Genomic DNA, 26,743 nt, shown 5'->3' with positions numbered 1-26,743 from the left:
AAAAAAAAATCAGGCTTTAAAAGGTTGCTGGAGTTGCGCAAGAAGCAGGTTAGGTTTTCTGTGCCTAAACCTGTAAAGCTGCTGAGGAACGGAGGGGGAAAGAGAGGGAAAGCGACAAATGCCACTGGAGAGTTGAGTAGAGCTCCTGTCAGTCAGTTATAACATTCATTTTAGCATGAGAGATGAGGTGAAAGATCTCCATGGGACAGCTCGCTCCCATAGTTGATCAGAGTAACTTGGACTTTTGTTTCCTGTGTTAAATCTTTAACTACTGTCTGTCCTTTTTATTTAAAATCCTGCTGTGCTTTGGTTCTACCTGGACACAGCTTCTGTTGCTGGAGAAGTTTTTTCCTCACCCCTCTCTCCTCCCTCCACCTGAGGCACACTCCTTACGCAAATTACCAACATTGGATAGAGTGGATGTGGAGAGGATGTTTCCACTAGTGGGTGAGTCTAGGACTAGAGGTCATAGCCTCAGAATTAAAGGACGTTCTTTTAGGAAGGAGATGAGAAGAAATGTATTTAGTCAGAGGATGGCGAATCTGTGGAATTCTTTGCCGTGGAGGCCAAGTCAGTGAATATTTTTAAGGCTGAGATAGATAGATTCTTGATTAGTACAGGTGACAGAGGTTATGGGGAGAAGGCAGGAGAATGGGGTTAGGAAAGAAAGATAGATCAGCCATAATTAAATGGCGGAGTAGACATGTTGGGCCGAATGGTCGAATTCTATTCCTATTCCTTATGACCTTATGATCTTATTTGTTTACCAGTCTCGACCCAACATGGCAACAAGCTATTTGATCATGGGCGTAGTCACAACCATAACTGCCTTGTCCACACGGCACATCTCTAGCAGGGGTTGTCAGTGAGCACTTGGGAATCCTGGATTGCATTAAGGGGATCAAGCAGTATTGTGTCAGTAAATGCCCTTACTTTACCTGTTTGAACTCAGCCACATTGAACCCTGGCTCAGTTGGGGGACATTATAAATGTACGCCATTTGTGGGTAGGTTTTGAGACCGAGACAAGCACTGACTGACTTGTTTTCACCTCTGTTCCTCCAGACCATGTGTGAATAATGTGTGCTTGGAGCAGTTGAGAGAATATTTTGTTTTCTTGTACTAACAGTGGGAAGAATGTTACAGCGGCGCCGCCTGCTGGAAGATGTGAGATGCTGTTGGAATTTGTTTCAATGTTCCCCGTGCCAATGTAGAGTTTATGGGACTCCTGTGCTGCGATGTATAACAGAATTTAATTTGTTAATAAAACAGCAAGCGCTAGAAATTATTTCTAAAGACGTTGAGTTGCATTTACATCCAATTATTTTTTAGAAATAGAATGGCCATGGATTGTCATTAAACCCTCTAGTTATATCTCTCTTTATCAGTCTGGACTCTATGTAATTCCAGACCCATCTTAAGTACCCTGACTGCAATGCAAGTTCAAGGGCAAATAAGAATGGACCATAAATCCTCGCTTTGTCATCGACTCCCACGTCTAACGTCTAGTGAGAGGACAATTATTTTTTAAATGCGTTGAAGCCACGTCAACGAGAAGATGCAATAGCGGAGAAAACATCGCCAGACACCAAACAGATGAGGCGGTGTGCGTAAGCATTTGATGTCATGGAAAATTGATTGAGAGACGGGGCTCGCACAAAGGTTACGGTGATAGACTGGGAAATGCCCGACCACGGGGCAATGTGGATTGGACTCGGGACGTTAAATACTGACTGAGTTACCTGGAAAATATTACTAGGACATCGAGCTCAGTGTTTTCGATCAACTAAAATTACATGCCTCCTGTTGAAGGATGCAAAATGATAAACTAAAAGGAACGGTGAGTATTCTATCCACATAAGGGATAAAACAAGAGATGAGTGACTGATGAGTGACATAATGTCAAAGGAAAGTAAGATGCTTTTCATTGAAGAATTAGAAGAAATCCGGAACCCATGAAGACTCGCACGGCAACACATTTTCAGGAAAGGGGCATCAAACAGACACCTCTTTGTTTTTGCACGATGGCGCAGCGGTAGAGTTGCTGCATCACAGCGCCATCTGTACGGAGTTTGTATGTTCTCCCTGTGACCGCGTGGGTTTTATCCGGGTGCTCCAGTTTTCTCCCACATCCCAAAGACGAGCGGGTTTGTAGGTTAATTGGCCTCTGAATAATACAAAAAATGGGAGCAATGTTTGATGAGTAAATGGATGGTCGGTCGGCACGGAATCCGTGAGCAAAAGCTGTATCTCTCTGGCTCAAGACCTGAATGAAAATCTGACCAAAACAAATTCTGCAGGGAAAGTAAGTGGAATCCCTCCAGTATGTTTTCCAGACTCTCAGATTGTCGATATGGGCACAGGGGGGTTTGAAATCGGGGGGAAGGGGGGGATTGAGCATGGAAATGATGCTGGGACCAAGAGTGACGGGGTGGGCGGGTGAGACGGGTTTTGACTTTGATAGCAAGTTTCACATTGACGGTGTTGGAGGCTGGCCGTTGGAAGAGGTATGGTCATAACAATATTGATAGAACACCCTGTTCTCCCGGTTCAACCTGATGTGTTATTTCGATGCAAGTTCCTCAATAACTTACAGGGCAATTACACTAGAAGTATGCAATGGAGCTACAACTATTTGAAATGCCATTACATTAGGACATTTAAAACTAGTTATTTTGCATTCTATCCGTGTTTCCAAGTGGCCGTGTGTCAAGATACAAGATACATTTATTTGTCACATGTGCCAGTTAGCACCGTGAAATGTGATCAACTCACCCCTGCCACAGGAGCCGGCCAATTTCAGGAGAGACACCAAACCTTAGATGTGCAATGATTCGGCCTGGGCAGCTCTGGAGGAACGGCATTCCTTGCTGAAACGTCCCCAGCAAAGTAGTCACAAAAAGCTGGAGTAACTCAGCGGGACAGGCAGCATCTCTGGAGAGAAGGAATGGGTGACGATTCAGGGTCGAGACCCTTCTTCAGACTGCTAAGTAGATCCGGCAAAATAGTAGCAGTAGTAGTAGTAGGAAGTGACTATGTGAGCAACACAACACACACCACACTTCCCAAGAAACCTATCCGAGTATTTCCATCATATAAACTTGACATTTGGCCCCACTGATCCATGCTGGTGCTCACGCGTCCTCTCATCATCAAAGCAGTGGCTCCGTTCATTTCCCTGCAATGTAACGACCTACTGGCCTCCTGAAGATTGCTTGAATGAAACTTATTCCAAGAGTGTTTTGATTTGTTCAGATATTGTATCTCTCTGCTACATTTAAGACATGGAGAGTCCTGGTAAGAGGCTGGAGGTTCCAAAACATGGGACCATGCCCTTGTTTAGGGGTCAGGCATTTGGGGCTGATGGGTCAAATGGCCTCCTCATGTCCCCCAAAATGTCTTAACTTAGAGATATGAGGGTGTCTGGAATAGGGTGCCCAGGATATTTTAACGCTAGGCAACCGAATGCTAACATAAACAGAACATGTTGGAAACACTCAGCAGATCAGACAGCATCTGTGGAGAAAGAAATAATTAATCAGGTCCGATGCCCCACAGAGAGAAAACAAGTACGTTTTCAGCAGCAGAGAAGGTGGTGGATGGGGAGAATGGCAGAACAGAGGGAATATCTGTGATAGGATGAGACAAAATGTGCCAATACAGCAGATATTAAAAAACCTATGGAATTGGCAGAAAAGGATTGAAGTGGATCACATTGGTATCGATTGACTGTTACGTGTACCGCTATACAATGAAAACTTTGTATGTGTGCTGTCAAGTCAAATCATACCATACATGAGTACAAAAGGTAGTGCAAAAAGAGAAAACAAATGTGAGTGCAGATTAAAAAACAGTGCAAGAGCTGCAACGAGGCAAATTGGGAGATCGTGAATGCATCCTTAGCTTATGAGTGGAGCGTTCAAGAGTCTGATAATAGTTGGGAAGAAGCCATCCTTGAACCCGGTGGTACATGTTTTCAAGCTTTTGTATCTTTTGTCCAACAGGAGAGGGGAGAAGAGGGAATGATTGATGTGTGACTGATCCTTGATTATTTTGGCTGCTTCCCTGATGCAACGTGAAGTGTAGATGGAGCCATAGGTGGAGAGGCTGGAGACTAATTTGTGTAATAGAATGGGCTGCACTCACAACAATCTCTAGTGGTCTTGGGCGGACTAGTTTCCATATCAAGCAATGATGCTTTCTACAGTGCATCTGTAAGAGTTGATAAACCTCATTGGAGACATGCTGAATTTCTTTCATCTTCTGAGGAAGTAGAGGCCTTGGCGTGCTTTCTCGGCTGTAGAGTTGGACCAGGGCAAAATGTTGATGATATTTATGCCTGGGAACTTGAAGCTCTGGACCATCTCCACATCAGCATCACTGATACAGACTGGGGTGTACACCAGCCCAGTTCCTGAAATTGATGACCAGCACTTTTGTTGAATGATGGAGCAGGTGCAAAGCTAGAATGGTCTACTCCTGTGTAACCAACCGTGAATGTTATTGGAATGTACATCACCATTTAGCTGCTGCTTGCACACTATGAACCACACCCTGCATCAGCCCACAAATCCCCAAACTCCAAAAGAGCAAATCAATCTATTTTGATGCACGAGATATTCTGCTAGAGGTGTAGTGAGAGAAATGGAAAGAGCCAATGGTGATTAAAATGCAGCAGGAAATGCTTTGCGTGATATACGTCCTGTTATCCGTACCCTAGCAACACCAGATACCAGGGTTGTTTGCATTATCCCGTACTGTCTAAAAAGAAGGGTGGGGTGTGAGAGTTACACTTTAACTGGCCAGTTTCCCCAGTTTAATCAGGAATAATGAGCAGGTGGTAGAGCCACTTCACGCTGCATCTGCTTTCTCCCAGTGCGGTTACCACTGTACTATGGAAAACCAGGCAACCAATTTATACACAGCAAGATTCCACAAACAGCACCATGTAACATAACCATATAAGATTTCCAAGATCTTGACTGAAGGATAAACTGTTGCCCTGCGAACTGTGAAGAAATGGCTGGTTCTTTGAAATAGTGCTGGGGGTGATTTAACAGCCACTCACAAGTAAGCAGGGCATTGGTTCAATCCCTCATCTGAAAGATGGTGCTCCTGACAGTCTCACACCCCTGCCACACTGGACGACTGCTTGGATCTTTGATTGAGAGTTTGTGCAGCACATCAATCAAGGGCAACATTGGTACGAATTGAACCTCCTGTGTACGCAGGTGACCCTGCAACCTTGAACTGGGTATTAAAACCAAGTTGCAGGACATCCAAATACAATGCTTTCTATTGTGCATCTGTACAATTAGTAAGAGTCGTTGGAGACATGCTGAATTTCCTTGTTCTTCGGAGGAGGTAGAGGCATTAGTGTGCTTTTGTGGGTGTAGTCTAGGTGAGAACATGGTTGAATGGCAAGAGAAACCCCTCATGAGTTCTTCCAGCAATTTGGTTTATGTTCATTTTCCAGCATCTGCAGCTACTTGTGTCTCCATATTACTGTTCCACTGCAAACACTCCTCAAAGTACGCCGACCTTTATGTTCCCCTCCTCTCTCCAATTGGAGTTCTGAGAGTCTCTCACTGCCTCCACCCTGTGATTTTACTGCTCTCTTGTTCTTTGACCACGATCTCACCTAGACTAGTTACTAGAGCCACGCATTTCTCCATTCCTCTATTCCCCCATACCTGCTATCCATCAATCCTCACCTGGATCCAGGTGTCTCGTTCTCATACCTTACACTTCCTTATCTCATTATCTCTCCCTCCCCTGACTCTCAGTCTGAAGAAGGGTCTCGATCCGAAATGTTACCCATTCCTTCTCTCCAGAGATGCTGCCTGTCCCGCTGAGTTACTGCAGCATTCTGTGTTAATTCCCGCCCCATCCCCGTCCCCTGCATCTTTCAGTCCAGAGAAAGGGTTCGGACTTGAAATATCGTCTGTCCATTGTCTCCACAGATTCTGCCTGACCCGCTGATCTCCCCGGCATTCTGTTTTTTCGCTGTGTGGTAGGGATTAAGTTGACTGGGGCTATTCCTCGGGAGTTGAGATTGCATTGAAAAATACAACATTTCTAAAGGGCTTGATGTTCTTTCTGGCTGAGGAGCCCAGGACCAGGGGCCATAATAAACCTAAACCTAAATCAGTCCTGACCTTAATTAATGGCAGGGTTGACTCTTCTTCACAATTCTTACATTTCCCCCAATCCCCTTCGCTGCCACACAATGTCTCCTTTCCCCATGCCAACCCATGTCTCCCCTACAGACCCACCCCACCCTTTCTCCCCACAAGACCTCCTCTCCTCTCCACACCACTGCCGGTCCCGTTTATCCCTGCCTGTGCGGCCCGGATTGGAGTCGGGACGGGTGTTTGACACTGATGATGGGAATTATTGCAAGTTCTCTTTCCCTCTCAGGCACAAAGCGTTGGAGTAACTCAGCAGATTGGACAGCATCTCCGGAGGACATTGTTTCCATAGATCCGTGTTCTCCAGAGATGCTGCCTGTCCCACTGAGTTACTCCAGCACTTTGTGTCCTTTGGTGTATTAACCAGCAGCTGCAGTTCTTCGTTTCTTCTCTTTGTCTCTGTTTGACTACAACATGCAGAATTGGCAGGGCAACAACTTTTATAATAAAAACGTCCACGAACTTCTGTGTGTTCATAACTGGAAAAATCCATCAGAGATAGACACAGACTGACGAAGGGTCTCGACCCAAAACGTCACCCATTCCTTCTCTCCAGAGATGCTGCCTGTCCTGCTGAATTACTCCAGCATTTTGTGTCTATCGTCGGTGTAGCATCAGCATCTGCAGTTCCTTCCTGCACATGTGAACATTGAGGATGGACAGAAAATGCTGGAGTAACTCAGTGGGCTTGAGTGTGAAGAAGGGTTCCAACTGGAAATGTCGCCTATCCATGTTCTGCAGAGATGCTGCCTGACCCACTGAGTCACTCCAGCACTCTGTGTCTAAGTTCTGTTAGAGCAGCATCTGCAGTTCCTTCCGACAAACGCCATCAGAGACAGTGTCGCGATTTGCCCAAATGTCCCGCCCCCATCCCGCACAGCGTGATCTCCATTGGCCAACTCTTCTATTCCGCCACTTTCATTGGCCAGCTGTGTGGCGAGAGTCGACCATTGGGGGAAGCAGAAGCCCAGTTCGGCCGCTGTGATTGGCCGGCTGCGGTGACGGGGCCTCGGTGACGGCACAATGCACTTGTTGCAGCGCCGCTGGGTTGGTTGCGGCCGCTGTCAATCACAGGCGTGCCTGTTGTTTCCTGCAGCGACTCGAGCAACTTGAGGAGATCCAGCAGCTGCTCCAATGGAGGGGGTGTTACACAAATGGACCAACTATCTGAGTGGTAAGTCACACGGTGCTCCCACTGATTCCGTTTGGCGATTCTGGAAGTTAGTTCACATGCTGCCGACACGGAGCTGTTGGCAGAGTTTATGTGCCCACGTACTCGCTCAGTAAATGGGTTGGGGCTCGCTGCAATTGACAACTGTTTCGTTACAGCTGAAAAGCTCTTTGTGGGCCACGGCTTGGGGGTCGCTGTGTAGCGAGGGAGAGTGGGAACTTGAGAACTGTTCCAACCTCCTTCGGCACAAGGGTGCCGAATCTGATTGTGCCCTACCAGAAAATAATCAAAAAAGTGTTAAACTCCATTCGTCATACATTTTGGGAATACATCACCTCTGACGGTACTGCAGTTCGACACTGAGACCTTTTTTTTTGTCGTGGTACCCTAAGCCTAAGAGGTGATGTATTCCCAAAGTGTGTGACGAATGGAGCTCAGCACTCTTCTGATTATCTTCTGGAATCGTGGTTGTATTGAAAATAAACTAACAGTTGTGTTAAGTCTGCAGAAGCAAGAATCCCTCACGTAAGCCTTCAAAAACATCAGATCCTTGTAAAATATGTTGTAGGACATACACAGTCTTGTAGAGAATCCTAAATTGTTGGCATAATACACGTTACGAAAATACTGAGTGAGGAGTGGTTCGAACAGTGGGCTTACCATCGCAAGACAAATAACATTGATGTGAAGAGGAATCTCGATAAACACGAGGGAGTTTTTGTATTGGCCGCTGCGTTGAAGTGCGAGGAAGTTTGCTTGGAACATAAACACTAGCAGGGGCTTGTTGGGTTATATGTTCTGTCTGTGCTCTTAACGTGAATGCGAGAGAAAATTCCAATCTGTGATGAATTTACTATCAATGCAACACTACACAGCACCTTTAACATGAAGTGGGATCAAACAAAATGGTACAATGCTTCACATTAGGAGATAACAGGCCAGATAACTAAAAGCTTTAAAATAGTGACATGGGAGGAAGTGGTGTGAAAAAAGTTTGGGGAGGATGCAGAGCTTTAGGCCCAAGCAGTTGAAAACACAGACCTTGCAGGACTGACGATTGTAAACTGCAAGAAAACAAGAATGAGAATTTTAACACAAATTTTAACAAAGAAGTTAAATGAATACACTATCTTGAAGGGAGTACTTTCAGTTTGCAGCATGTATGTTAAAAAATAAGGTGGCCGTATTGCTTCAGAAATAATTAAAAATAGATGCTGCTGGAACTGTTCAGCAGGTTGGGCAGCATCTGTGGAAATGAGAACCAGTCAATGTTTCAAGTCTTAGACCCTTTGTCAGACGACTATTTCAGATTTCCAGTATCTGCAGTTTTTTTCAAATTACATTTGCTTTGGAATTTGATGGAATAGTGTTGGTGATCTGATTTTTGGAGAAGATTGCCATCCTTGCTGGTACTGGATATGGTGCAGCTCAAAATCCAATGAAGAAAAACTATGTTCCCAGTACCCAGTCACATCAGGTTTAGAGCTGTAGAACTTGAGCCTGGGTTGCACATCACAAATTAGTGCATCAGTGGTTGAATGTATGTCAAGGGTCAGTGATGCTCAACCTGATCGTTTGGTGATTGCTTGTTCTGCCTGTTCTCCCTGCTTACCACAAAGTCTATTCTAAAAAGGAGGAGCTGCAATGCTCCCACATAGTATGTACCAAGATCCATTGAATACTGTGGTGCAATGCCTAGCGACACTGGTTTCTGGGTGGTGTACTTTTGTTGTGTTTGTATAACTTGAGCCAAAATATTTGTCTGCTCCACTGCAAGGGAAAAATGCTGGACTCAGCAGGTCAGGCGGCATTTGGTCAGGTCTGGTGAGTGTTCAACTTCTCCACAGATTTCAGCTGAGCTCTGTCTTCCCAACGTTTTCTGTTTCTTTTCATGATTTTCAACATCTACAAGTTGGTTTAATTTTCAATTGCTTGCCTCCTTCTGTGGATGTCTTTTTTTTTTTAAGCAAATCTCTACTTTAGAATTTTGTAATATTTTTAAAAATATATATTTTCAGGATGACAGATTGGTTGACAGATTTAAAAGATGGGAGTCCTTTATCACTTTTTGAGCATTAAGTTGTGGTCAACCACTCCTGCGTTTTAATGTGTACAGTAAATACAAAACCTCGTCAATACATATGAGTGCAAGTAGCCATTTGACCCCTCACTTGACTTGTGGGAAGGTCAAAATAGTAACTTTTTTGTGATGGGTTTGTTGCTCTTTTAATTAAAAATCAAAATTTAGGAGAATCCAAACGTGTCTCTGGATCAGCGTTAAGTCCTCTGAATGTTAACCTGGGGACTTAACCACCACCAACTGGTCAAGTTTGGTGTCTTGCTACAAACCTTTTGACATCCATCAAGGGTGTAGAATTTAACATTTTGATCAGGTGCCTTATCCAAAAGTTATTGTGGAAATTAAAGCTCATGGTATAGGATCTAATTAATGTGGACAAGTAGGCATATAAAGGTAACTTTCTGGTTGGAAAAGATCCTTCTTCAGGGCAAATGGTTAGGCTAAACGTTTTCGCATAGTAATAGAGCTGAATATATCTCTATAGAGCTATATATCGCACGGAAGTGGGCCAACCAGGTTGCCATTTTACAATCTACAATCTTGACTAATTGCATTGATAAAGGCACCAATGGTATAATCGCTAAATTTTCTGATGAGACAAGGGTAGGCATGTAAGTTGTGAAGAGAACACAAGGTTATACAAGGATGTGGACCAGTTAAGGGAGTAACCTGAGATAGCAGAGCCCAGAGATTGATGGATCTGTGTCCCCTGAGGGATATATGAAAAGGCTAGTGTGCAGGTACAGGAAGGGATTAGGAAAGCTAACAATGTTAGCATTTATTGTTGAGGGGGGGGATTGACTACAAGGTAGAGATGTAGATACCAGAGACTACAGTTGACAAACAAAAACAAAGTGCTGGACTAACTCAGTGGGTACAGCAGCATCTCTGAAGGACATGAATCCAGAGATGCTGCCTGACCCTATAGAAGTAGAGATATTAGGCTCTTGAACACTACGCAACATTAACCTGAGCAACTATGATAACTATGATCTTCTATGGACTGTGTCTTTGGTTGAACTACAGACTTTGGTTTTGCGCAATTATGATTGCCTAGTACAAGTTGTTAATTTATTGTATTATTATAATATTATCTGTGTCATTGTGTTTACCGGCCTGTTAAGTTGCAGCCAGTAGGAATTTCATTGTTCTGCTGCCGATACATCTGACAATTAAACGCTCTTGACTCTTTTGACTTTACTTCAGTTATATCGGGGCATGGTGAGACCACATCTGGTGTACTATGTTCAGTATTGGTCTCCTGATTGAGGGTTGTAAATGTATTTGAACTGCTTCTAGACTCGTACCTGGATTGGGTGGATTGCCTTGTGAGGAAATGTTGAACTGGCTAAGTTTGTATCTGCAAAAAATCAGAAGGGTTAGAGGGGACTTGATTGAAATGTATAAGATCCTGAACAGTGTTGACAAGATGGAGGGGATATTTTCTTGTGGGAGATTCTACACAATACACAATACAATTTATTTGTCACTTGAACCTCATAGAGGCTCAAATGAAATGTTGTTTCTGCAGTCATACACACATGAAAAAAAAGACCCAAGACACAACACAATTTACACAGACATCCATCACAGCGCATCTCCTCCTCGCTGTGATGGAAGGCAAAAAAACTTATCTCTCCCCTGCACTCCCCATTCCCCTCCCGATGTCAGAGTCAAAGCCCCCGGCGGGCGTTGGCAATTGTCCCGCGGCCTGGTTCTGGTCTGGTGGCACAGTGGGGGAGCTGGTAGAACAGCTGCCTCAGTGCCAGCAACCCAGGTTTGATTCTGACCTTGGATGCTGTCTGTGTGGAATCTGCACATTCTCCCTGAAATTAACCCTAGCATGTAGGGAGTGGATGCGAAGTGGAATAACGTGGGACTGGTGTGAACAGATGATCGATGGTCAGCGTGGACTCTGGCTGAAGGGCTTGTTTCCATGCTGTATCTCTAAACTAAACAAAGGTTGATCTCATTGAATGGATAAACAAACTGAAGGCACTTCAGTTTCTACCCCACCCCAATCTTTTCCCCACAACGTATTCATTACTTGTCCCTTGCTATAATGTTCTAGTGACTCTTGTAATCTGTTATTGGTAGGTTGGCAACCAAGGTACTTTGTGTTGGATGGCAGCGTGTTCTCCTACTACGATTCGCAAGAAGATGTCGACAAAGGCAGTAAAGGAAGCATCAAAATGGCCGTGTGTGAAATAAAAGGTAGAGCAACCATAGATTTTGGCATCCATTATAGTAATTTCTGTTAAGGTGGGTCTATTAGTTCCCATGAGATGTTGCACAGTGTAATTTATACTCGTTGCTATTTTGAGTACAAGATTCCTCTTCTATTCTGCCCATTGGGTTTTGTTGCATGATTTTTGTGACTAAGTTCCTAACTCTGCTACCTAATCCCCGCAGTGAAGTAATGCATTTATCTTGTTAGTGCATTTAGCAGATAACACAAGGATGGACCTGATTATCCCAGGAGAGCAATACTTCTACCTCAAGGCTATGAATGCGGCAGAGAGACAGAAATGGTTGGTGGCACTTGGAAGTGCCAAAGCCTGCCTGACAAGCAACAAGACCAAGAAGGAGCGAGGTACTAATTTAATAAATCTTTCATGAGTAGTTGCCATTTTTAAGGATTTTTCATTTGAGTTGACCACCAAGAATTAATTTGCGCCTCCTACACACTTGCCATATTCTCCCACTACTACACGCTCATATGCCATATGCAGCCGATTAACCTACCGATTTGCACGACTTTGGGATGTGGGGTGAAATCCATGGTAACAGGAGAATGTACCGATTTTTCAGGCAGCCCTGAATGTCAAGGTAGAACCTGGGTCTGGGGAGCTGAGGCAGCAGCTCTACAAGCTGGGCTGCCCTGTGGAAATTGTGAAGATCCCATATTAATGCAAGTCTCCACATGATGGGGGACAGGCTGTATGACTTGCACAGCACATTGGAGACCAATTGATTAATCCTGCTGTTTCAATTCTGTTCCGTGCTGCCTGAGTCTAAAGAAAGATCCTGACCCAAAACATCACCCATCTTTTTTCTTCAGAGATGCGCCTGACCTGCTGAGTTACTCCAGCACTTGGTGTCTATTTTTGACTGTTTCAGAGCCATGAGTCTTGCAAATGAAATTTAATTTAAAGATGTCTAAAAGCAGTCGTGGTATATGGACAGCACGGTGGCACAGCTGGTAGAGCTGCTGCTTCATAGCACCAGAGATCCAGGTTTGATCCTCTCTGATGCTGTCTGTGTGGAGTTTGTACATTCTCCCTGTGACTGCTTGGGTTTCTTCCCAGATCCCAAAGATATGTGGGTTTCTAGGTTAATTGGCCTCTAAAATTGCCCCTAGTGTGTCAGGAGTGGATGAGATAGTGGGATAACATAGAACTAGTGTGAACGGGTGATCAATGGTCGCATTGGATTCAGTGGACCGAAGGGCCTGTTTCCATACTGTATCTTTAAACTATACTAAATTTGTTATATTTGAGGGTAATTAATTTTTTTAGTTGTTGAAAAGAATGTAACATTTAAGTTTTTAAAATCGCTGCAGAAATCAGTGAAAATGAGGATTCATTGAAATTCAAAATGTCCGAGCTTCGTCTGTACTGTGACCTACTGATGCAGCAGGTCCATAAGATCCAGGAATCTGCACAACCGGTCGAGATTGGATCCACTCCAGATGTTGAGGTATTGTACTAGAATTCTTTCTGTAAGCCTTCCATGATCATGTAGCTAGAGAGACATCGATTTGGAAATATTGTGCAACAGATGGAGGGAAATTATCATAAGATTCATATAAGCTGTCACAAAATCCAGTCCTGTCGCCACCCACTGATGGCTCGGTAAACACAGAAGATTCAAAGTCCCATTTGCAACAATGTACTGTGGTTTGGGATTATAGGTGGGGCTTGCCACAGTTGTCCTCATTGCTGTGATGAAGGTGGGAATGGATTGCTGGGGGAGGAGGTGATGGTGCAACGACATCCCTCCCTACATTCGGTGAATTTTGACATCTTGGGGATTAATTGAATTTTGCAAACCTGCATTTGTAAATGTTCAAGACATTTTAGTTATTGAATTAACCAAAATAATCTAAGCAGAGACCTTGGCTTTATCCCCTGAAGACCAATTGTTCAGGATAGTTAATAATAATAAGTACTTTATTAATCTCCTTTTCAGGGGATTTCAGTTGTTTATTTGTGCACGTAGGTATGACATATCTAGCTTTGTAAAAACACAGGACCTTCAAAGTCAACTTACCCTGAACGCAAGGAACAGATATTGTTCAAAATCCAAGGAGGGCTCAGTTGAGGGAGGTAAATGAGGTTTCTATTTTGTAGTGAAGTAACATGCAGAGTACTATCCAGGGAAAAGCAAAACGAAAGAATCTGGTTTATTTAAGGTGCTTCTTTGACTGGCGGTCAAATATGTCAGAGTGGCTTCTTATTTACATTTATTACAGCAACTGAACATCTCCAGCACCACATTCCCTTGAACTCTCCAGTCCTATCACATCTCTTCTGCAACATAGTGACAAGTAGTGTATATTGTGTTTAAACTGTGGCCTAATTTGTGTTTAATACTTTTCTACCATGCTCTTGTAGTCTACCTCGAATAATAAATGTGTTCAAGGTGACGTCGGAAGAGATAAGTGCTTTGTTCTGTGTGCAACACTGTCGGTTTTTGCACAAATGTATTGTTTTCTTTCAGAAAATGAACGAGGCTTCATCTTTGCTTAAAGCCACGTGCAATACTTTTATAACTACCCTAGAGGACTGTATGAAAATAGCAAGTGTGAGGATATCCCCAGAGCTGCTTTCACCCCCTGAATCCCCTGCTGCTCATGTCACCTCTACACCTCTTCGCAGGGTAAGTGGACATAAAATATTTTCACTTTTATTATAAAGGTATTTCCATCCCTTGCTTGCAGGTTTCTGGGTTGAGGGAAGGGTGCATTTTGCTGTGTTATTGTCATGTAATGGGCTTTATTTTTTCACTTTTTCTCCATGGACAAAAACCTTGCTCAGGTCATCTCACTTTAGATACAGCTTGGGTGTAAGCCCACTGCTGTTACTATGTGGCATGATGCAATAATGCAATATGTCATAGGACTGATGTTTGATTGGTTCCTCACTGAGCTCTGGTAATTTATTTGGGAGAGGGATGAAGGAAGCAATCGGGACAATATCTAATTGTGGCATCAGAACCATAGGTTGTATCTTAGTTAAATGAGACAATCGGATTTGTTCCAGGTGAGGGCGCAACAGATGCTGAATTGGGGGAAAAGTAGATTTCTCTCATGCATAGTTATCCCAGTATTACCGCTCGATTTTAACACACAAATCAGCTGCACTACCACAAGACCTATAAGTGGGTGGATTCAGCTACAGAATTTTGGACTGGGGTCTTGTAATTTTTCAATTTAGTCGAAGAGTCTTGCTTTCAGGATTAGAGACGTTAACTTCTGTTTATTTTTCCTTTGTTTTAAATAAACAGGTGAAGCGTTCAATAAGCCACAGTAGTGTTGTTGCACTCGACAGGTAGGTGTCCTGTCTGCTTGTGATCTATTTCAAATGTGTTGTTACTCCTGTGATAAATGGTTCGTGCATCAAAAATGCCATGAGAATCAAAAGAGATTTGTCATCTTATTTTTTCCTCCGTGACTAAAATGTTCTGAACCAATATTCCTTCCGAAACCATCACTGGTGATTTATCAACTTGTAGTTTAGTGTGTATTTGCTAAGCGCAAATTAGCTGCTGCATTTGCCTGCATAACAATGATGATTATTTGGAAGATGTTTCTGAGAAAAGGCGCAATATAAGTGAATACCTAATTCATAGTACTAAATGTTGGCATTGTTGTGATGATGCTGACACCAATTTCCACTTGCCTGGATTAGAATTGCTACAACAACTTGATTAAACAACTTGATAAAAGCTTGATTAAACATTAATTCACTGGCACACCATGGCCATCCACAAAGTGCACTGCATTTACTCACCGAAGCTTCTTCAACAACACCTCCAAACCTACAACTTCTATGACCTAGAAATATAGAGATGGAGGAACATTAGAAGCTGCAGGTACCGATCATTGTCTTTGATTTGGCAATATATCGCTGTTACATCATCGCTGGATCTAACTAACTCCTGAAACTCCCTGCACAAGAGCACTATTCTGCTTACTTCACCAGAAGGATTGCAAGAGTTCAAGGTATTTGAGGCTTTTGGAAAGGCACATGGATGTGCAGAGAATGGGATCATGTGCAGGCAGATGAGATTAGTTTATCTTCACATTATGTTTGGCAGAGAATTTATGGGCCAAAGAGCCTGTTCCAGTACTGTTCTATGTTCAGGCTAGCAGCTGCGGCAATCTTAAGAGCAGTTAGGTATGGCAATAAAATCTAACCTTGCCAGCAGTGCCCATGTTCTACTTCACCAAAGTAACACCGAATTAAAGCACAATGGGTAATTTCCAAATTGTGTGGTATCCTGGCTGCCTGTAGAGTTATCCATCTCAAACTATGGTGAAGAAGCAAACAGCTATAAATTATGAATGTGCAGTGCCACTACTTAACCTTGTATTGCAGACTTAGATGTGTAGTTTTGTGTCTGCCTTGTTGATTCTTAACTGTTTGGCTACAGGAGTGCAGAAGTGAACAACCTGGCTCAGCCTCAGAAAGGTTCCATTACAGTAATGAGAAATCTGGAGGAAATGGCTGCATATCGAGCCAGCAAGTGGACGAGACCCCCTGTGGAAATCAAGACCCCAGAAAGTAGTAACACGGCACAGCCAGCAAGTAAGAACTTTTGCACTAAATGTATCTTCAGCCAGCAGAACACTGCTTGCCGCAAACAAAAGTCTCCGATTATTTTGTCTTTGGTTCAGTGATAGAAACACAAGAAAGATTGTCTGCAAGGAGCATTTTACAAACTTTATACTCCATAACATTTGCTAAATTTTAAATATGACTGGTTACAGTGCAATTCTACACTGCTCCACAACGGGAGTCAACATTTTTAAAAAATCTGCCTGAGTGCATTTGAAGCAACAATAAGAATGGGTTATGTGGCTCCTTGTGCCTGCTCTGCCATTCAATATCATGCTTAATCTATATCAAATCTAGTTTCCTGCTTCATCACCATCTCACTGCTCCCTGGGTGCCCAAAAATGTTATCCATCTCAGTCTTGAATAGTGTATACTGAATGATACACAGCCCTTAAAGGGTGGTGTATTTTGGGATTTTCTTCTCTCAAAGTGGAGCTATTACTCTTCTTTCTCACCCAAAATGGGTGATCCTTTATTGTGAGACACTGCCCCATTCTGGAATCTTCAGTCTGAGGAAAGTGACACTTTTGATCTTGCATGTTGAGTGACGTCACCTCTCCTCAAGGTCTGATGAGGTCTATTCACCTCCATTCTCTCCTTTTGTAAGACAACCACTGGAATTGATCTAGACAATCTACACTGTACTTCAAGGTAAGTATATTCTCCTCCAGCTATAGAGACCAAAACTCTACATGGTGCTGCAAGTGCGATGAAGCCCCGTAATGAAACTCCCTCCAGTGTACACTGTTAAACCTGAGATGTTGCATCTAGGAGCAAGTTGCAATGTTTTGTCCTTTTCCTATAAAGGATACTTTTTTGTCCTGCAAATCCCTTAGTTTGCTCATGGCAGGTTCAAATTTTGAGCGGCATGCTTTCTGATGAACAGCATCACATGTAAATGGATTTGTGATCAGCCTGTCCAAATACTCTCCAGAATGTTGAGTTGAAGAATGGGTAAGCATTTTCTATTTAACAGTGCTTTGCATTTCCCCATGTTTTTTCCTGCACAAGTCTACATTTTCTATTGTTATAAATATCTTAATGATGTTGCTGAAAGGAACGTTTATCTTTCTTACTCTCTCAGTACCTTGACCAGAACACTGGCCTAATTGCACAAACAAATGTGGTGGTGGCAGCACAGTGGCATTTGGTAACAATACTACAAAAGTGACTGATTTTTTTTGTGAAGTCCCATCTGGTTCACAGATGACCTTTTCAGGGGAGGAATTTGTGAACCACACCAGTTCTGGCCAATGTCTCAAGTCCTTAACCACGTTGTTATCTCAATGCCTTATGAAGCAACCATACACCCTAATCAGTTGTGACATTTCCAAGAGAATAAAACTAGATAGACCACCTAGCTACGACTTTGGAACTTAATTTGGATGTGGCAAACACTGTTCCCAGCCAAGCTGACCTTGCAACATCTCTGCACTAATACCTTGGTGCTGGTGCCCATTGGGAGACCCATTCCACAGACTAGTTGAGCAACAGCCTGACCTGGTCATGCTCACAAAATTGTGCCTTACAGACAGTGCGCTACATTCCTCCAACACAATCCCTGGATATGTCTTGTCCCACAGAAGGACAACATCTCCATCGGAGATAGTGACACAGTGATGTACTGGAGGGAAAGAGTAATCCTTGGACTCAACAGAGTCGAGACACCCTGAGGTTTCATTGTATCAGGTCAAAACTGAGCAAGAAAAAATCCTTCTGTTTATCACCTACCATTGTCCCTCATCTGTTGAACTATACTTGAAAGATCACTGAAAGTAGCAAGGGAATAACATGTATTCTGGGTGAGGAGTTGAGAGTATTTGTCATATGCATTGGGAACAGAAGAATACTTGCTGCAGCTTTACAGGCCCATTAACACAATAACACTACAAATAAATATACAATAGTCAATAATACAATAATAATGGACTTCACTGTCCAACAGCAAGGGTATTTTGGCTGTACCAGTACTGATCAAGCTGGCCAAATACTGAATGATATAGCTGTCGGCTTGGGTCTGTGGAAAGTAGTGGGTAAATCAATGTGAAGGCTACATGTGCTTGTCTTCACACAAAGAACACACCCACCATCTTGTGCAGCACCACAAACAAATCAAATTGGACAGATCTGGTACTCAAAACTGCGCATCCATGAGGTATTAAGGACTCGGCAGCAGCTGAAATGTACATCATGTTCTGCAGCCTCGTGGTTTGGCATATCTCCATCTTCAATAATGGCAGGGCATGACATGTAGATGCCACTGCTTAGCAAACTCGCCAATAACCTGCTCACTGATGCCATGTTGTAGTTTTGCTAGCACCACTTGGGTCCAGAATTCTTCATGGCACTGGTTTAAATGTGAACCAGAGCTAAATTTCAGAGGCATCGTCAGTGCCTCTCTTGATGTCAAGGAAATAATTGGCGCATCGAGGAGCAATGGTAAAACTCAATTGTTGGTGTCATGCCGCGCACATAAGATGTTTGTGGTTAATTGAAATCAATCATACCAACCCAAAGACATTATAGGTGTTCCTAAGGGTAGTTTCTTGGGGCCCAACATCTTCAGCTGCTTCATCAATAATCTTTGTTTCATTCTAAGGCCAGAAGCAGGATTGTTCCCTGCTGATTAAACTATGTTCAATTCTAATTCAAGCCCGGCAAATGAAGCAGTCCATGCCTGTATTCAGTTATATGTGAACAATATTCAGCCGTACATTAAGTGGCAAGTACCATTGAAACTATGGGTGTCAATCAATGATAGCCTCCAATGAGTCTTTAACCATCTACATTTGATATTCAATAGCATTACCATTGCTGTGTCCTCCACCATCAACATCTGGGGAAGGGGGGGGTTCACTATGGATCAGAAACTCTATTGGGTCAACCACAGAAACAGCATGGCTATAAGCATGTTAGAGACTGGGTTTCTGGCAGTTAGTGACTCCCCTCTTACAATCCCTTTCCACAGCGACAAAACACAAGTCAGGAGTGTGATGAAGTACTCGTCACTTGTCTGGGTGACACAACTTCCAAAAACTCAAAGCTCAAGAGTTATTTTTAATTGGCACCCTATCAACTACTGAAACATTCATTCCTTACGCTACAGATGTACAGTAGCTGCAATGCATACCATCTGAAAAATGTGTTGCAGTCACTCGGCTGGGCTCCTCTCTCAAACTCGTGACTTCTACCAACAGGAAAGATGAGGGCAGTAGGTACATGGGAACACTACCTGCATGTCTCCTAGATATATATTAGTGGTCTGACTTTTGTTTTGGAGTGCTTTTTTTGGGGGGGAGAGAAACTATAGCTTGAATAATTTAAAGCACATTTGGGTGCCATCCATACCTATATCAGCAGATTTTTTTTCAAGTAATCTGGTTTCTAACTTCACAGATTCGCCGCATCCGTCCCAAAATGCCGAGGATAAATCTACAAGTAGAGCCAATGGTGAATAATGTCGCAGGAAACACTAACTCCTCCACCACTTTGTAACCTGTTCAGCAACACAGAAGGAACCAGTTGTGATGTGGGTTTAACCTAAACAAGGAAATGGAGAAAAAGTAATAACTTGCTAATATTAATGTTGAAGTTTCCAGAGACATTTGTTCGAAGTGATAAAGAGCAAACGTCTGACTTTCATATCTACTAGCTAGTTGCCAAAGTACCTTGCCAAATATGGGTTAATATTTTAACCCTTTTGTTGCCCAGGCATTGTGCAGATGTATATGTATGAAACCTAAATACTGGTTTAGTAGACATTTTTTGGGACAGAAGAGGTTGCCTATTCAAGGGTGGACACAAAATGAAGAAACAAGGAATTGCAGATGCTGGTTTTCAAAAAAGACACAAGGTTCTGGAGAAACACAGCGGGTCAGGCAGCATCTTTGGAGAACATGGATAGGTGATGTTTTGCGTCTCGTATCTGAGTCTGAAGAATGGTCCTATCCATGTTCTTCAGAGATGCTGCCTGACCTGCTGAGTTACTCCAGCACTTTGTCTTTTTTTTTAGGCACACAATGAAGTGTGTGTTCATCACCGTCCATGCATATACTGTGATTTGGCATATTTTACTTTAATTCCAGGCTTTTTTAAATTCTGGTGCTTTTTGTCTAATGTGCAGGGCAAGCTACTGCACTTCATCCCCACACCTCCATTTTATTCTAGTAAATGTTTAATAGTGGTACCCTTGATTTAAAAATCAAACAATGGTAACTTAAATGGCCAAATAAAAGAGTGGTTTGCAGGAAACATTTTAAAACTCCAGGTTTAGATGTTTTTAGGATTGAGTATACAGGCAACACCCATATAATGTCTGTTTGTATTATGGAAATTTACCCTTGCAGAATTTGCAAAACATTGCCCAAAAATGTGAAAGGGGTGATGAGATTGATTCTCTTGAAATGTAAGGGAGGGGGAGGGGTGAGGACATATACAATTTGGACTGGTAATCTTCTCTTCCAATTAACCACCCTCCCTACTACCTCCCCCCTCTCCAGCAATTGTATTTCAAGTTGTCTTGCTTGCCACTGAAGGTACAATTGCTCAGACAAAAAACACTGATTTTGATTGTTTACAATAGGCACTGCCGTTAAATCTGAATTGCTGACTTCAGAACAAGTATCACACCATGTCACCAAATAATGGCCCAATCTGTGATTACAGGGTTCTATAGAGACTATCTCCATCAAACAGCCCTGACTAGCTTAAGCTGGTTGTTAACGTATGTACCTCAGCTCCAAAATCAGAGCCTCTGACTGTATCAGACGTACTGCCTTTCTGAAAGGGCAAATTTAATCTGGGTTTTTTTAAGAAATATGAATTTTGATAACGGTACAGCAAAGAGTAATAAAAGGTAGTTTCAAATTGACACTAATTTATTTGAGTTTACTTTTTGTCCAGTTAAGGAGACAGAATGGCTTATTCCTCCAGAAGTGATTCCAGTCATTGTTTTAGAATACTTCTTTATTCCACTTGAAACCGGCTTCTGCGAAACTGGATGCTACCCTGCAAATATTAATATAAAAACTGTTCCTTCACACTAACATTGCTTTTTAGCTGGAAATAGTACGAGTAAGTTTGTGTTGATAAATTGTACACTATTTATTTTTATGAAGATGTTTTTTTAAATTCTAAAATGGAATCCATATTGCCCATTGCAGATGTTAAAAACAGATTAAAGGCCAGCAAACTTGTTTTTTTTCAGGTTTCTATTTAATGGTACATTGGTATTTGGGTTGCCCACGTCTAATGGGGCTACTTTTGCTCGGGTAACTAATGTCTCATTCATCATTCTCCCTGAATTATTGGTACTTTAACCTTTACTTGCAAGTCAATTTAACTGCCTACATTCTCCATGACGTAAAAAGGGATGGATATCAATTTATTTATCTTTTGTTGCTATAGTTGATCTGACTTTGTTATCATAGGAATATTAATTGAATATGGACATGTACAGTTATGGTGACAATGATAATTAAAACAACGTATGAAAATGGTTCCGTCTGAAGTATTTTGCGTGTTCTTGTGTTGCATTTCGAAAATGCTACGTACTTTTCCTACATTTTTAATATGTGTGCATTTGTCCCTTGTCAAGTCTGAATGCTTTGTATTACTCCTATTCAGACTGAGCATGTGACGATTGAGAAAGTAGAGTGAAGCAAAATATGGAGGTGAGACTTTGGAAAAGTAACAATTGGAATAGCAAAGCCTGAATTATATCTCTAGCCATTTTGAAGATGGTTCTGTGGCATAATATTGAAATAAGGTTCTGAAAGGAAAAAAGTGCACAATTTAATTTTTTTTTTTAAAAAGCCAGTGGAACAGTGCAATTGTATCACGACTGCCAAATATCTGTTTATCTTGATTGCTCTGTTGGGGCTGGTCAAGCACAAATAGAGCTAGCTATCATCATGCAAAATATCAATTTATAACCATCTTCAGAGTTGCAGTGTCCCCTTCGATCCTGTGGCAAATGAAATTGGCATTGAAATAAACAGATGGGATGGGGAAGAGCAAAAGTTCATCTAAGACTGCCACTGCACTATTTAAACTGTTATTCTTTTTCCAAAGCAGTTAAAATGGTATGAGTTAAATGGATTCCCCATTGATAGAATTGTTACTACCTATGTGTAATGTATCCTTGAAGTATTAAGCTTTATCCTATGTTTGATCTTCAGAACAATTAAAATAGGACCAGTAGACCTTGTGGTTGCTCTAAAATGGACAAGTTTCATAAGATCATGGCTGATTACGTAACTGAACTTGAGTTTTGCACTCTATCTTCACTAAAGTTTACCAATATTAGCACCACCACATCCTTCTTTTTAAATTGTCTTCAAATAATAGGAGGATACAAACCATAATTCGTTTCAAACATTTCAAAAAATAAATCAAACGCTGGCTAAGGATTTGGAACATCTATTTTCTTGATTCCAATTGAGTCAAACAAATGCACTTTCAGTTCCAGACCTATTTGGAGGTGCTGAAAGTCTTCTGTGTCTCAAGCACACACTGAAAGTTTAATGCATTCTTAGGAGTCTGCTAAATTAAAATTGCACAAAAAAGAGGGCGGTAATGCTCCCAAATATGTCTGTTTATCGTGTCGCAGGCTCACAACGCAAATTTCAAATTAGTTGAGTGAAACTTTGTTATTCAACTTCCCTCAAGGGAAAAAAATATTTTTCTTTTTCGTGAAGTATGATTGTGTATAAAATTGAGAACTGAAAGAGGTTAATAACCAGGGACCATTAATGTCCCTGATTGTAGAAGGATTTGAGGGAATATTGAGGTATCTTTTTGCATCCAGTAGCTAGGGAGGGGCTGGAACACGCTGTCAGGAATAGTAATAGTCTGAATGACCATTATGCCGTAAACCATAAAGCCACAAACCAAAAGCTGGGAAGCAGGAGAAGGTTGAATAGCTCTCCTCTGGCTAGGCTTGATATGGTAGGATTTTTTGGCTGTATTGTTTCACTATTGCATTGCCTTCTGTGAGAAAGGATATGGTGACATAGATAGTATAAACTATAGTTCTGAAGAAGGGTTTCGGCCCGAAACTTCGCCTATTTCCTTCGCTCCATAGATGCTGCTGCACCCGCTGAGTTTCTCCAGCATTTTTGTGTACCTTCGATCTTCCAGCATCTGCAGTTCCTTCTTGAACACATAAACTATAGTTTGTTTTGTTAAAAAATTACAACGGAAAGCAGGCCAAAGTAGTTTGGGGGAGAGGAGGGTGAAAAAGCTGAAAGTCATCAGTTTTGATTATAATTTTAAATTGCTGGGTAGTACAGATTAGAAGCATGTGTCACAAGCAACTGTGCTCTGGGATTCTCACGAAAAAAGGTATTTTGAGATGTCTATCAAGCTGCCTGGTTTAAGAGATTTTAGTTGGAATGTACTTTTTTTTTTATGCCCAGACGAGATTCTTTCTGTTGACTTTTTTTAGAAACTGCATAGTAGTTAAATGAAGGTAACTTGTTAAATAAAAATGTAGTTGCACTTTTTGCAAGATTGAACACCTTACTCATGAAGTAATTGGGAACACAATAGAAGAAAATGGTTCTTCCATTCTCTGTGATAGTGTTATATTACATGTAGAATGTAACAGTCCAGGCCCTTCACCCTGTGCTGAACATGATGCCAAATTAAACTAATCCACTGTCTGCATGTGATCCATATCCCTCCATATTCACATCTCTCCAAACAAACACAAATTCCACTCTTGTATCTGCTTCCCTTACCACCACTGCCAGTCTGTTCCAGACATCCACCACTGTGTAGAAAACAGAACTGCACATCTCCTTTAAACTTTCACCCTCTCATATTAAAGCTGCATCCTCTTATTTGACATTTCCACCCTGGGGGAAAAAAAAGTTTTGATTGTCTTTGTCAGCAGCTTTCATAATTTTAGAAACTTCTAGGATATGCAGGGAATGGATGAATATGTATCATGTACAGAGGAAATTTGTTTAACTTGGCAACATGTTTGGCACAGACAAGGTGGGCCGAAGGGCCTGTTCCTGTGTTGTGCTGTTCCATGGCATCTTTCTATATTTCCTTTTTAGGAAGTCCTGAAAGAGAAATATTGCCACTTGTAACAAAACAATCTGTAAACTGACACAATCTTAAACTGCAGTATTTTGCAGAAAGTTTTCTAAAAGCCAATGTTTGTTGTATTTCACCTTAGACACAAGCAAAATTCTATGTGGCATCCATTTGAATATACCTCAGCTTTTTTATGAACTGTTGTATTCTTTTGTAAGTACATGCCCATTTGCTCCTGTATAGAACTGTAAATATAATAAAAGTTGTTTTTGATCAGTTTTTCAGTCTATCTTAGTTTTAAACTCTGCTTTATTTTATAACCATTTGAAGGGTCCTTTTGATCTGGAAAACCAAACTAATCTGCTGGAAGGCACTGCCTGTATTAAATTCTAACTGAAGGTACTATGATGGTAATGGGGTTTTTCCTGTCATTGACTTAAATCTTTCAATTAACTTTTCCCTCTGCACACTGGACATGCAAGGGGCTGTCTCGCAAACTACTAACTGTACAATAGTCAGTCAATGTCTATCAATTTGCTTTGAGCCATAATAAATACTCAAGTGCTTTAGAGGCAAGGCAGCAGCATCTCTCCCCCTCCCCCTTCAAACACCAAAAACAACTACTGGAAGATGCACACTTCCACAAGTTTTAAGAGCTCTACTCTATTCATTGATATCACTTCCTCCACACCAATCTCAATTCCCCTCCCATGCAAAATAAGTAGATTTGAGATGCAGGGTGGAGGCTCCTTTGTTATGCTGCACATAAACTTGCTGTACCACTGTGGTGAACCACATGGTAATAATGCTTTGCAATTGAACAGATGAGTTCTGATCAGACTTTAAAGTCTTCACATGCTATTGGGGTGTTCAGGGATGACAGATGATATATTCTTTTTCAACACTATATCACCAACCATTTCCATGTTTTCGTAAACAGCAAGAACTGTATCAAATACAGTTCATAGCTGTTATCTGATAAATGGCTTGTCAGTGTGTAACTTGAAACACAGCCCCATCCCAATTATGCGCTTGTGTTTTCTGATGAAGGAAACAAAGCTTGGGGGAAGTTGGGCTTGGATGACCATCATGAGAACCCTGTTGAAATGTGTGTCTTCTCTTCTATTTCTTCCCCCCCCCCCCCCCCCCCCCCCCCCCCCCCCAATCCACCACTTTTCTGGGAGACCAATAGTTAGCAACCAAGGGATCTAGCAGGCCTTGGTAGATTGAGTGCAAGTGTTCAGCGAAACGGTCGACCGAGTCTACGTTTGGTCTGAAGAAGGGTCTTGACCCGAAATGTCACCCATTCACTCTCTCCAGAGATGCTACCTGTTCCGCTGAGTTACTCCATCTTTTTGTGTCTACATTTGATTTTGCGATGCACATTTCACATCATGAACACAGGATGCATTAGATGTGGCTCAGTCGACCAAGGCCTGCCTACTGGATCTCCCAGTTGCTAACCATTTCAACCCCTCTTCCCATTCTGACCTATCTGCCCTGGGCTTCCGCCATTGTCAAAGTGAGTCCACACACAAACTGCAGTTACAGAACTTTGTATTCCACTTGGGTAGCTTGCATCCCAACGGTATGAACATTGAGAGACACAAAATGCTGGAGTAACTCAGCGGGTCAGGCAGCAGCCTTGGAGAGGAGGAATGGGTTGATGTTTCGGGTCAAGACCATTCTTCAGACTGAAAGTCACGGGAAAGGGAAACGAGAGAGATATAGACGATGATGTAGGGATATAAAACAAATGAATGGATGCTATGGAAAAAAAGTAACAATGATAAAGGAAACAGGCCATTGTTAGTCTCTGGAAAGAAGGAATGGGTGATGGTACGAACATTGAATTGCCCCCAGTCTTTAACATTGCCACCTGGGAAAAGTAAGTAAGTTTTATTTATATAGCATGTTTTAAGTCAACTTGCATTAACACCAAAGTGCTTTACATAAAATAGATAATAAGTTTCCATACAAACCATAGCAAAAGGGTTGTCTACCCTATGTATGCCCCTCGTAATTTAATAAACTTCCAGCAAGAAGTTTACTATCAACAATCATTTTACTGTATGTGTCCAAACGTCTTTTTGACAAGGTACTTTGTTATTTGGTGTTTTATCTCACTCAGAACAAAAGAAAATTCATCAGGCAGGAGGAGTGTGGTTTTGATTTTTCTTTCAACTCTAAGCGGAAAGTTAAGTAAATCCCATGGGAAATCCAAGTAAAGCAAGTTCAGGGAAAATGAAGAAGAAAGCATGGAGACATTTAAAGGGGAAGGTGTGAAGGGACGAGTGAGGTGAGAGAAAGGGGGGGGGGGGGAGAGATGGGAACTCGTGGGAGGAGCAACGAGTCAAGGTGGGCGGGATAACTACTTGCTAGAACAGGTTTTAAAAGGCGGGTTTTTGGAAGAA

The 26,743-nt window shown here is 42.1% G+C and overlaps 1 protein-coding gene across 3 annotated transcripts; it reads left to right on the top strand.

Moving 5' to 3' along the window:
• The first annotated feature begins 7,235 nt into the window (after positions 1-7,235).
• On the top strand, positions 7,236-22,087 carry LOC116968762 (pleckstrin homology domain-containing family A member 3-like). 3 transcript variants are annotated; one of them, XM_033015578.1, is made up of 8 exons: positions 7,236-7,364; positions 11,539-11,655; positions 11,879-12,034; positions 13,004-13,140; positions 14,164-14,322; positions 14,950-14,993; positions 16,099-16,253; positions 19,680-22,087. In XM_033015578.1, the coding sequence occupies exons 1-8, from the start codon at positions 7,325-7,327 to the stop codon at positions 19,739-19,741; spliced, it is 870 nt and encodes a 289-aa protein (XP_032871469.1). In that variant the 5' UTR covers positions 7,236-7,324; the 3' UTR covers positions 19,742-22,087. The 3 variants fall into 3 exon arrangements, with proteins under 3 accessions (XP_032871469.1, XP_032871470.1, XP_032871471.1); XM_033015579.1 differs by having other exon boundaries at positions 11,888-12,034; positions 19,680-19,808; XM_033015580.1 differs by lacking the exon at positions 16,099-16,253 and having other exon boundaries at positions 19,680-20,197.
• The last annotated feature ends 4,656 nt before the right edge of the window (positions 22,088-26,743 follow it).

The sequence above is a fragment of the Amblyraja radiata genome, chromosome 46 (genome assembly GCF_010909765.2).
Source record: "Amblyraja radiata isolate CabotCenter1 chromosome 46, sAmbRad1.1.pri, whole genome shotgun sequence".
NCBI lineage: Eukaryota > Metazoa > Chordata > Chondrichthyes > Rajiformes > Rajidae > Amblyraja > Amblyraja radiata.
This window is presented reverse-complemented; position numbering and strand designations above follow the sequence as displayed.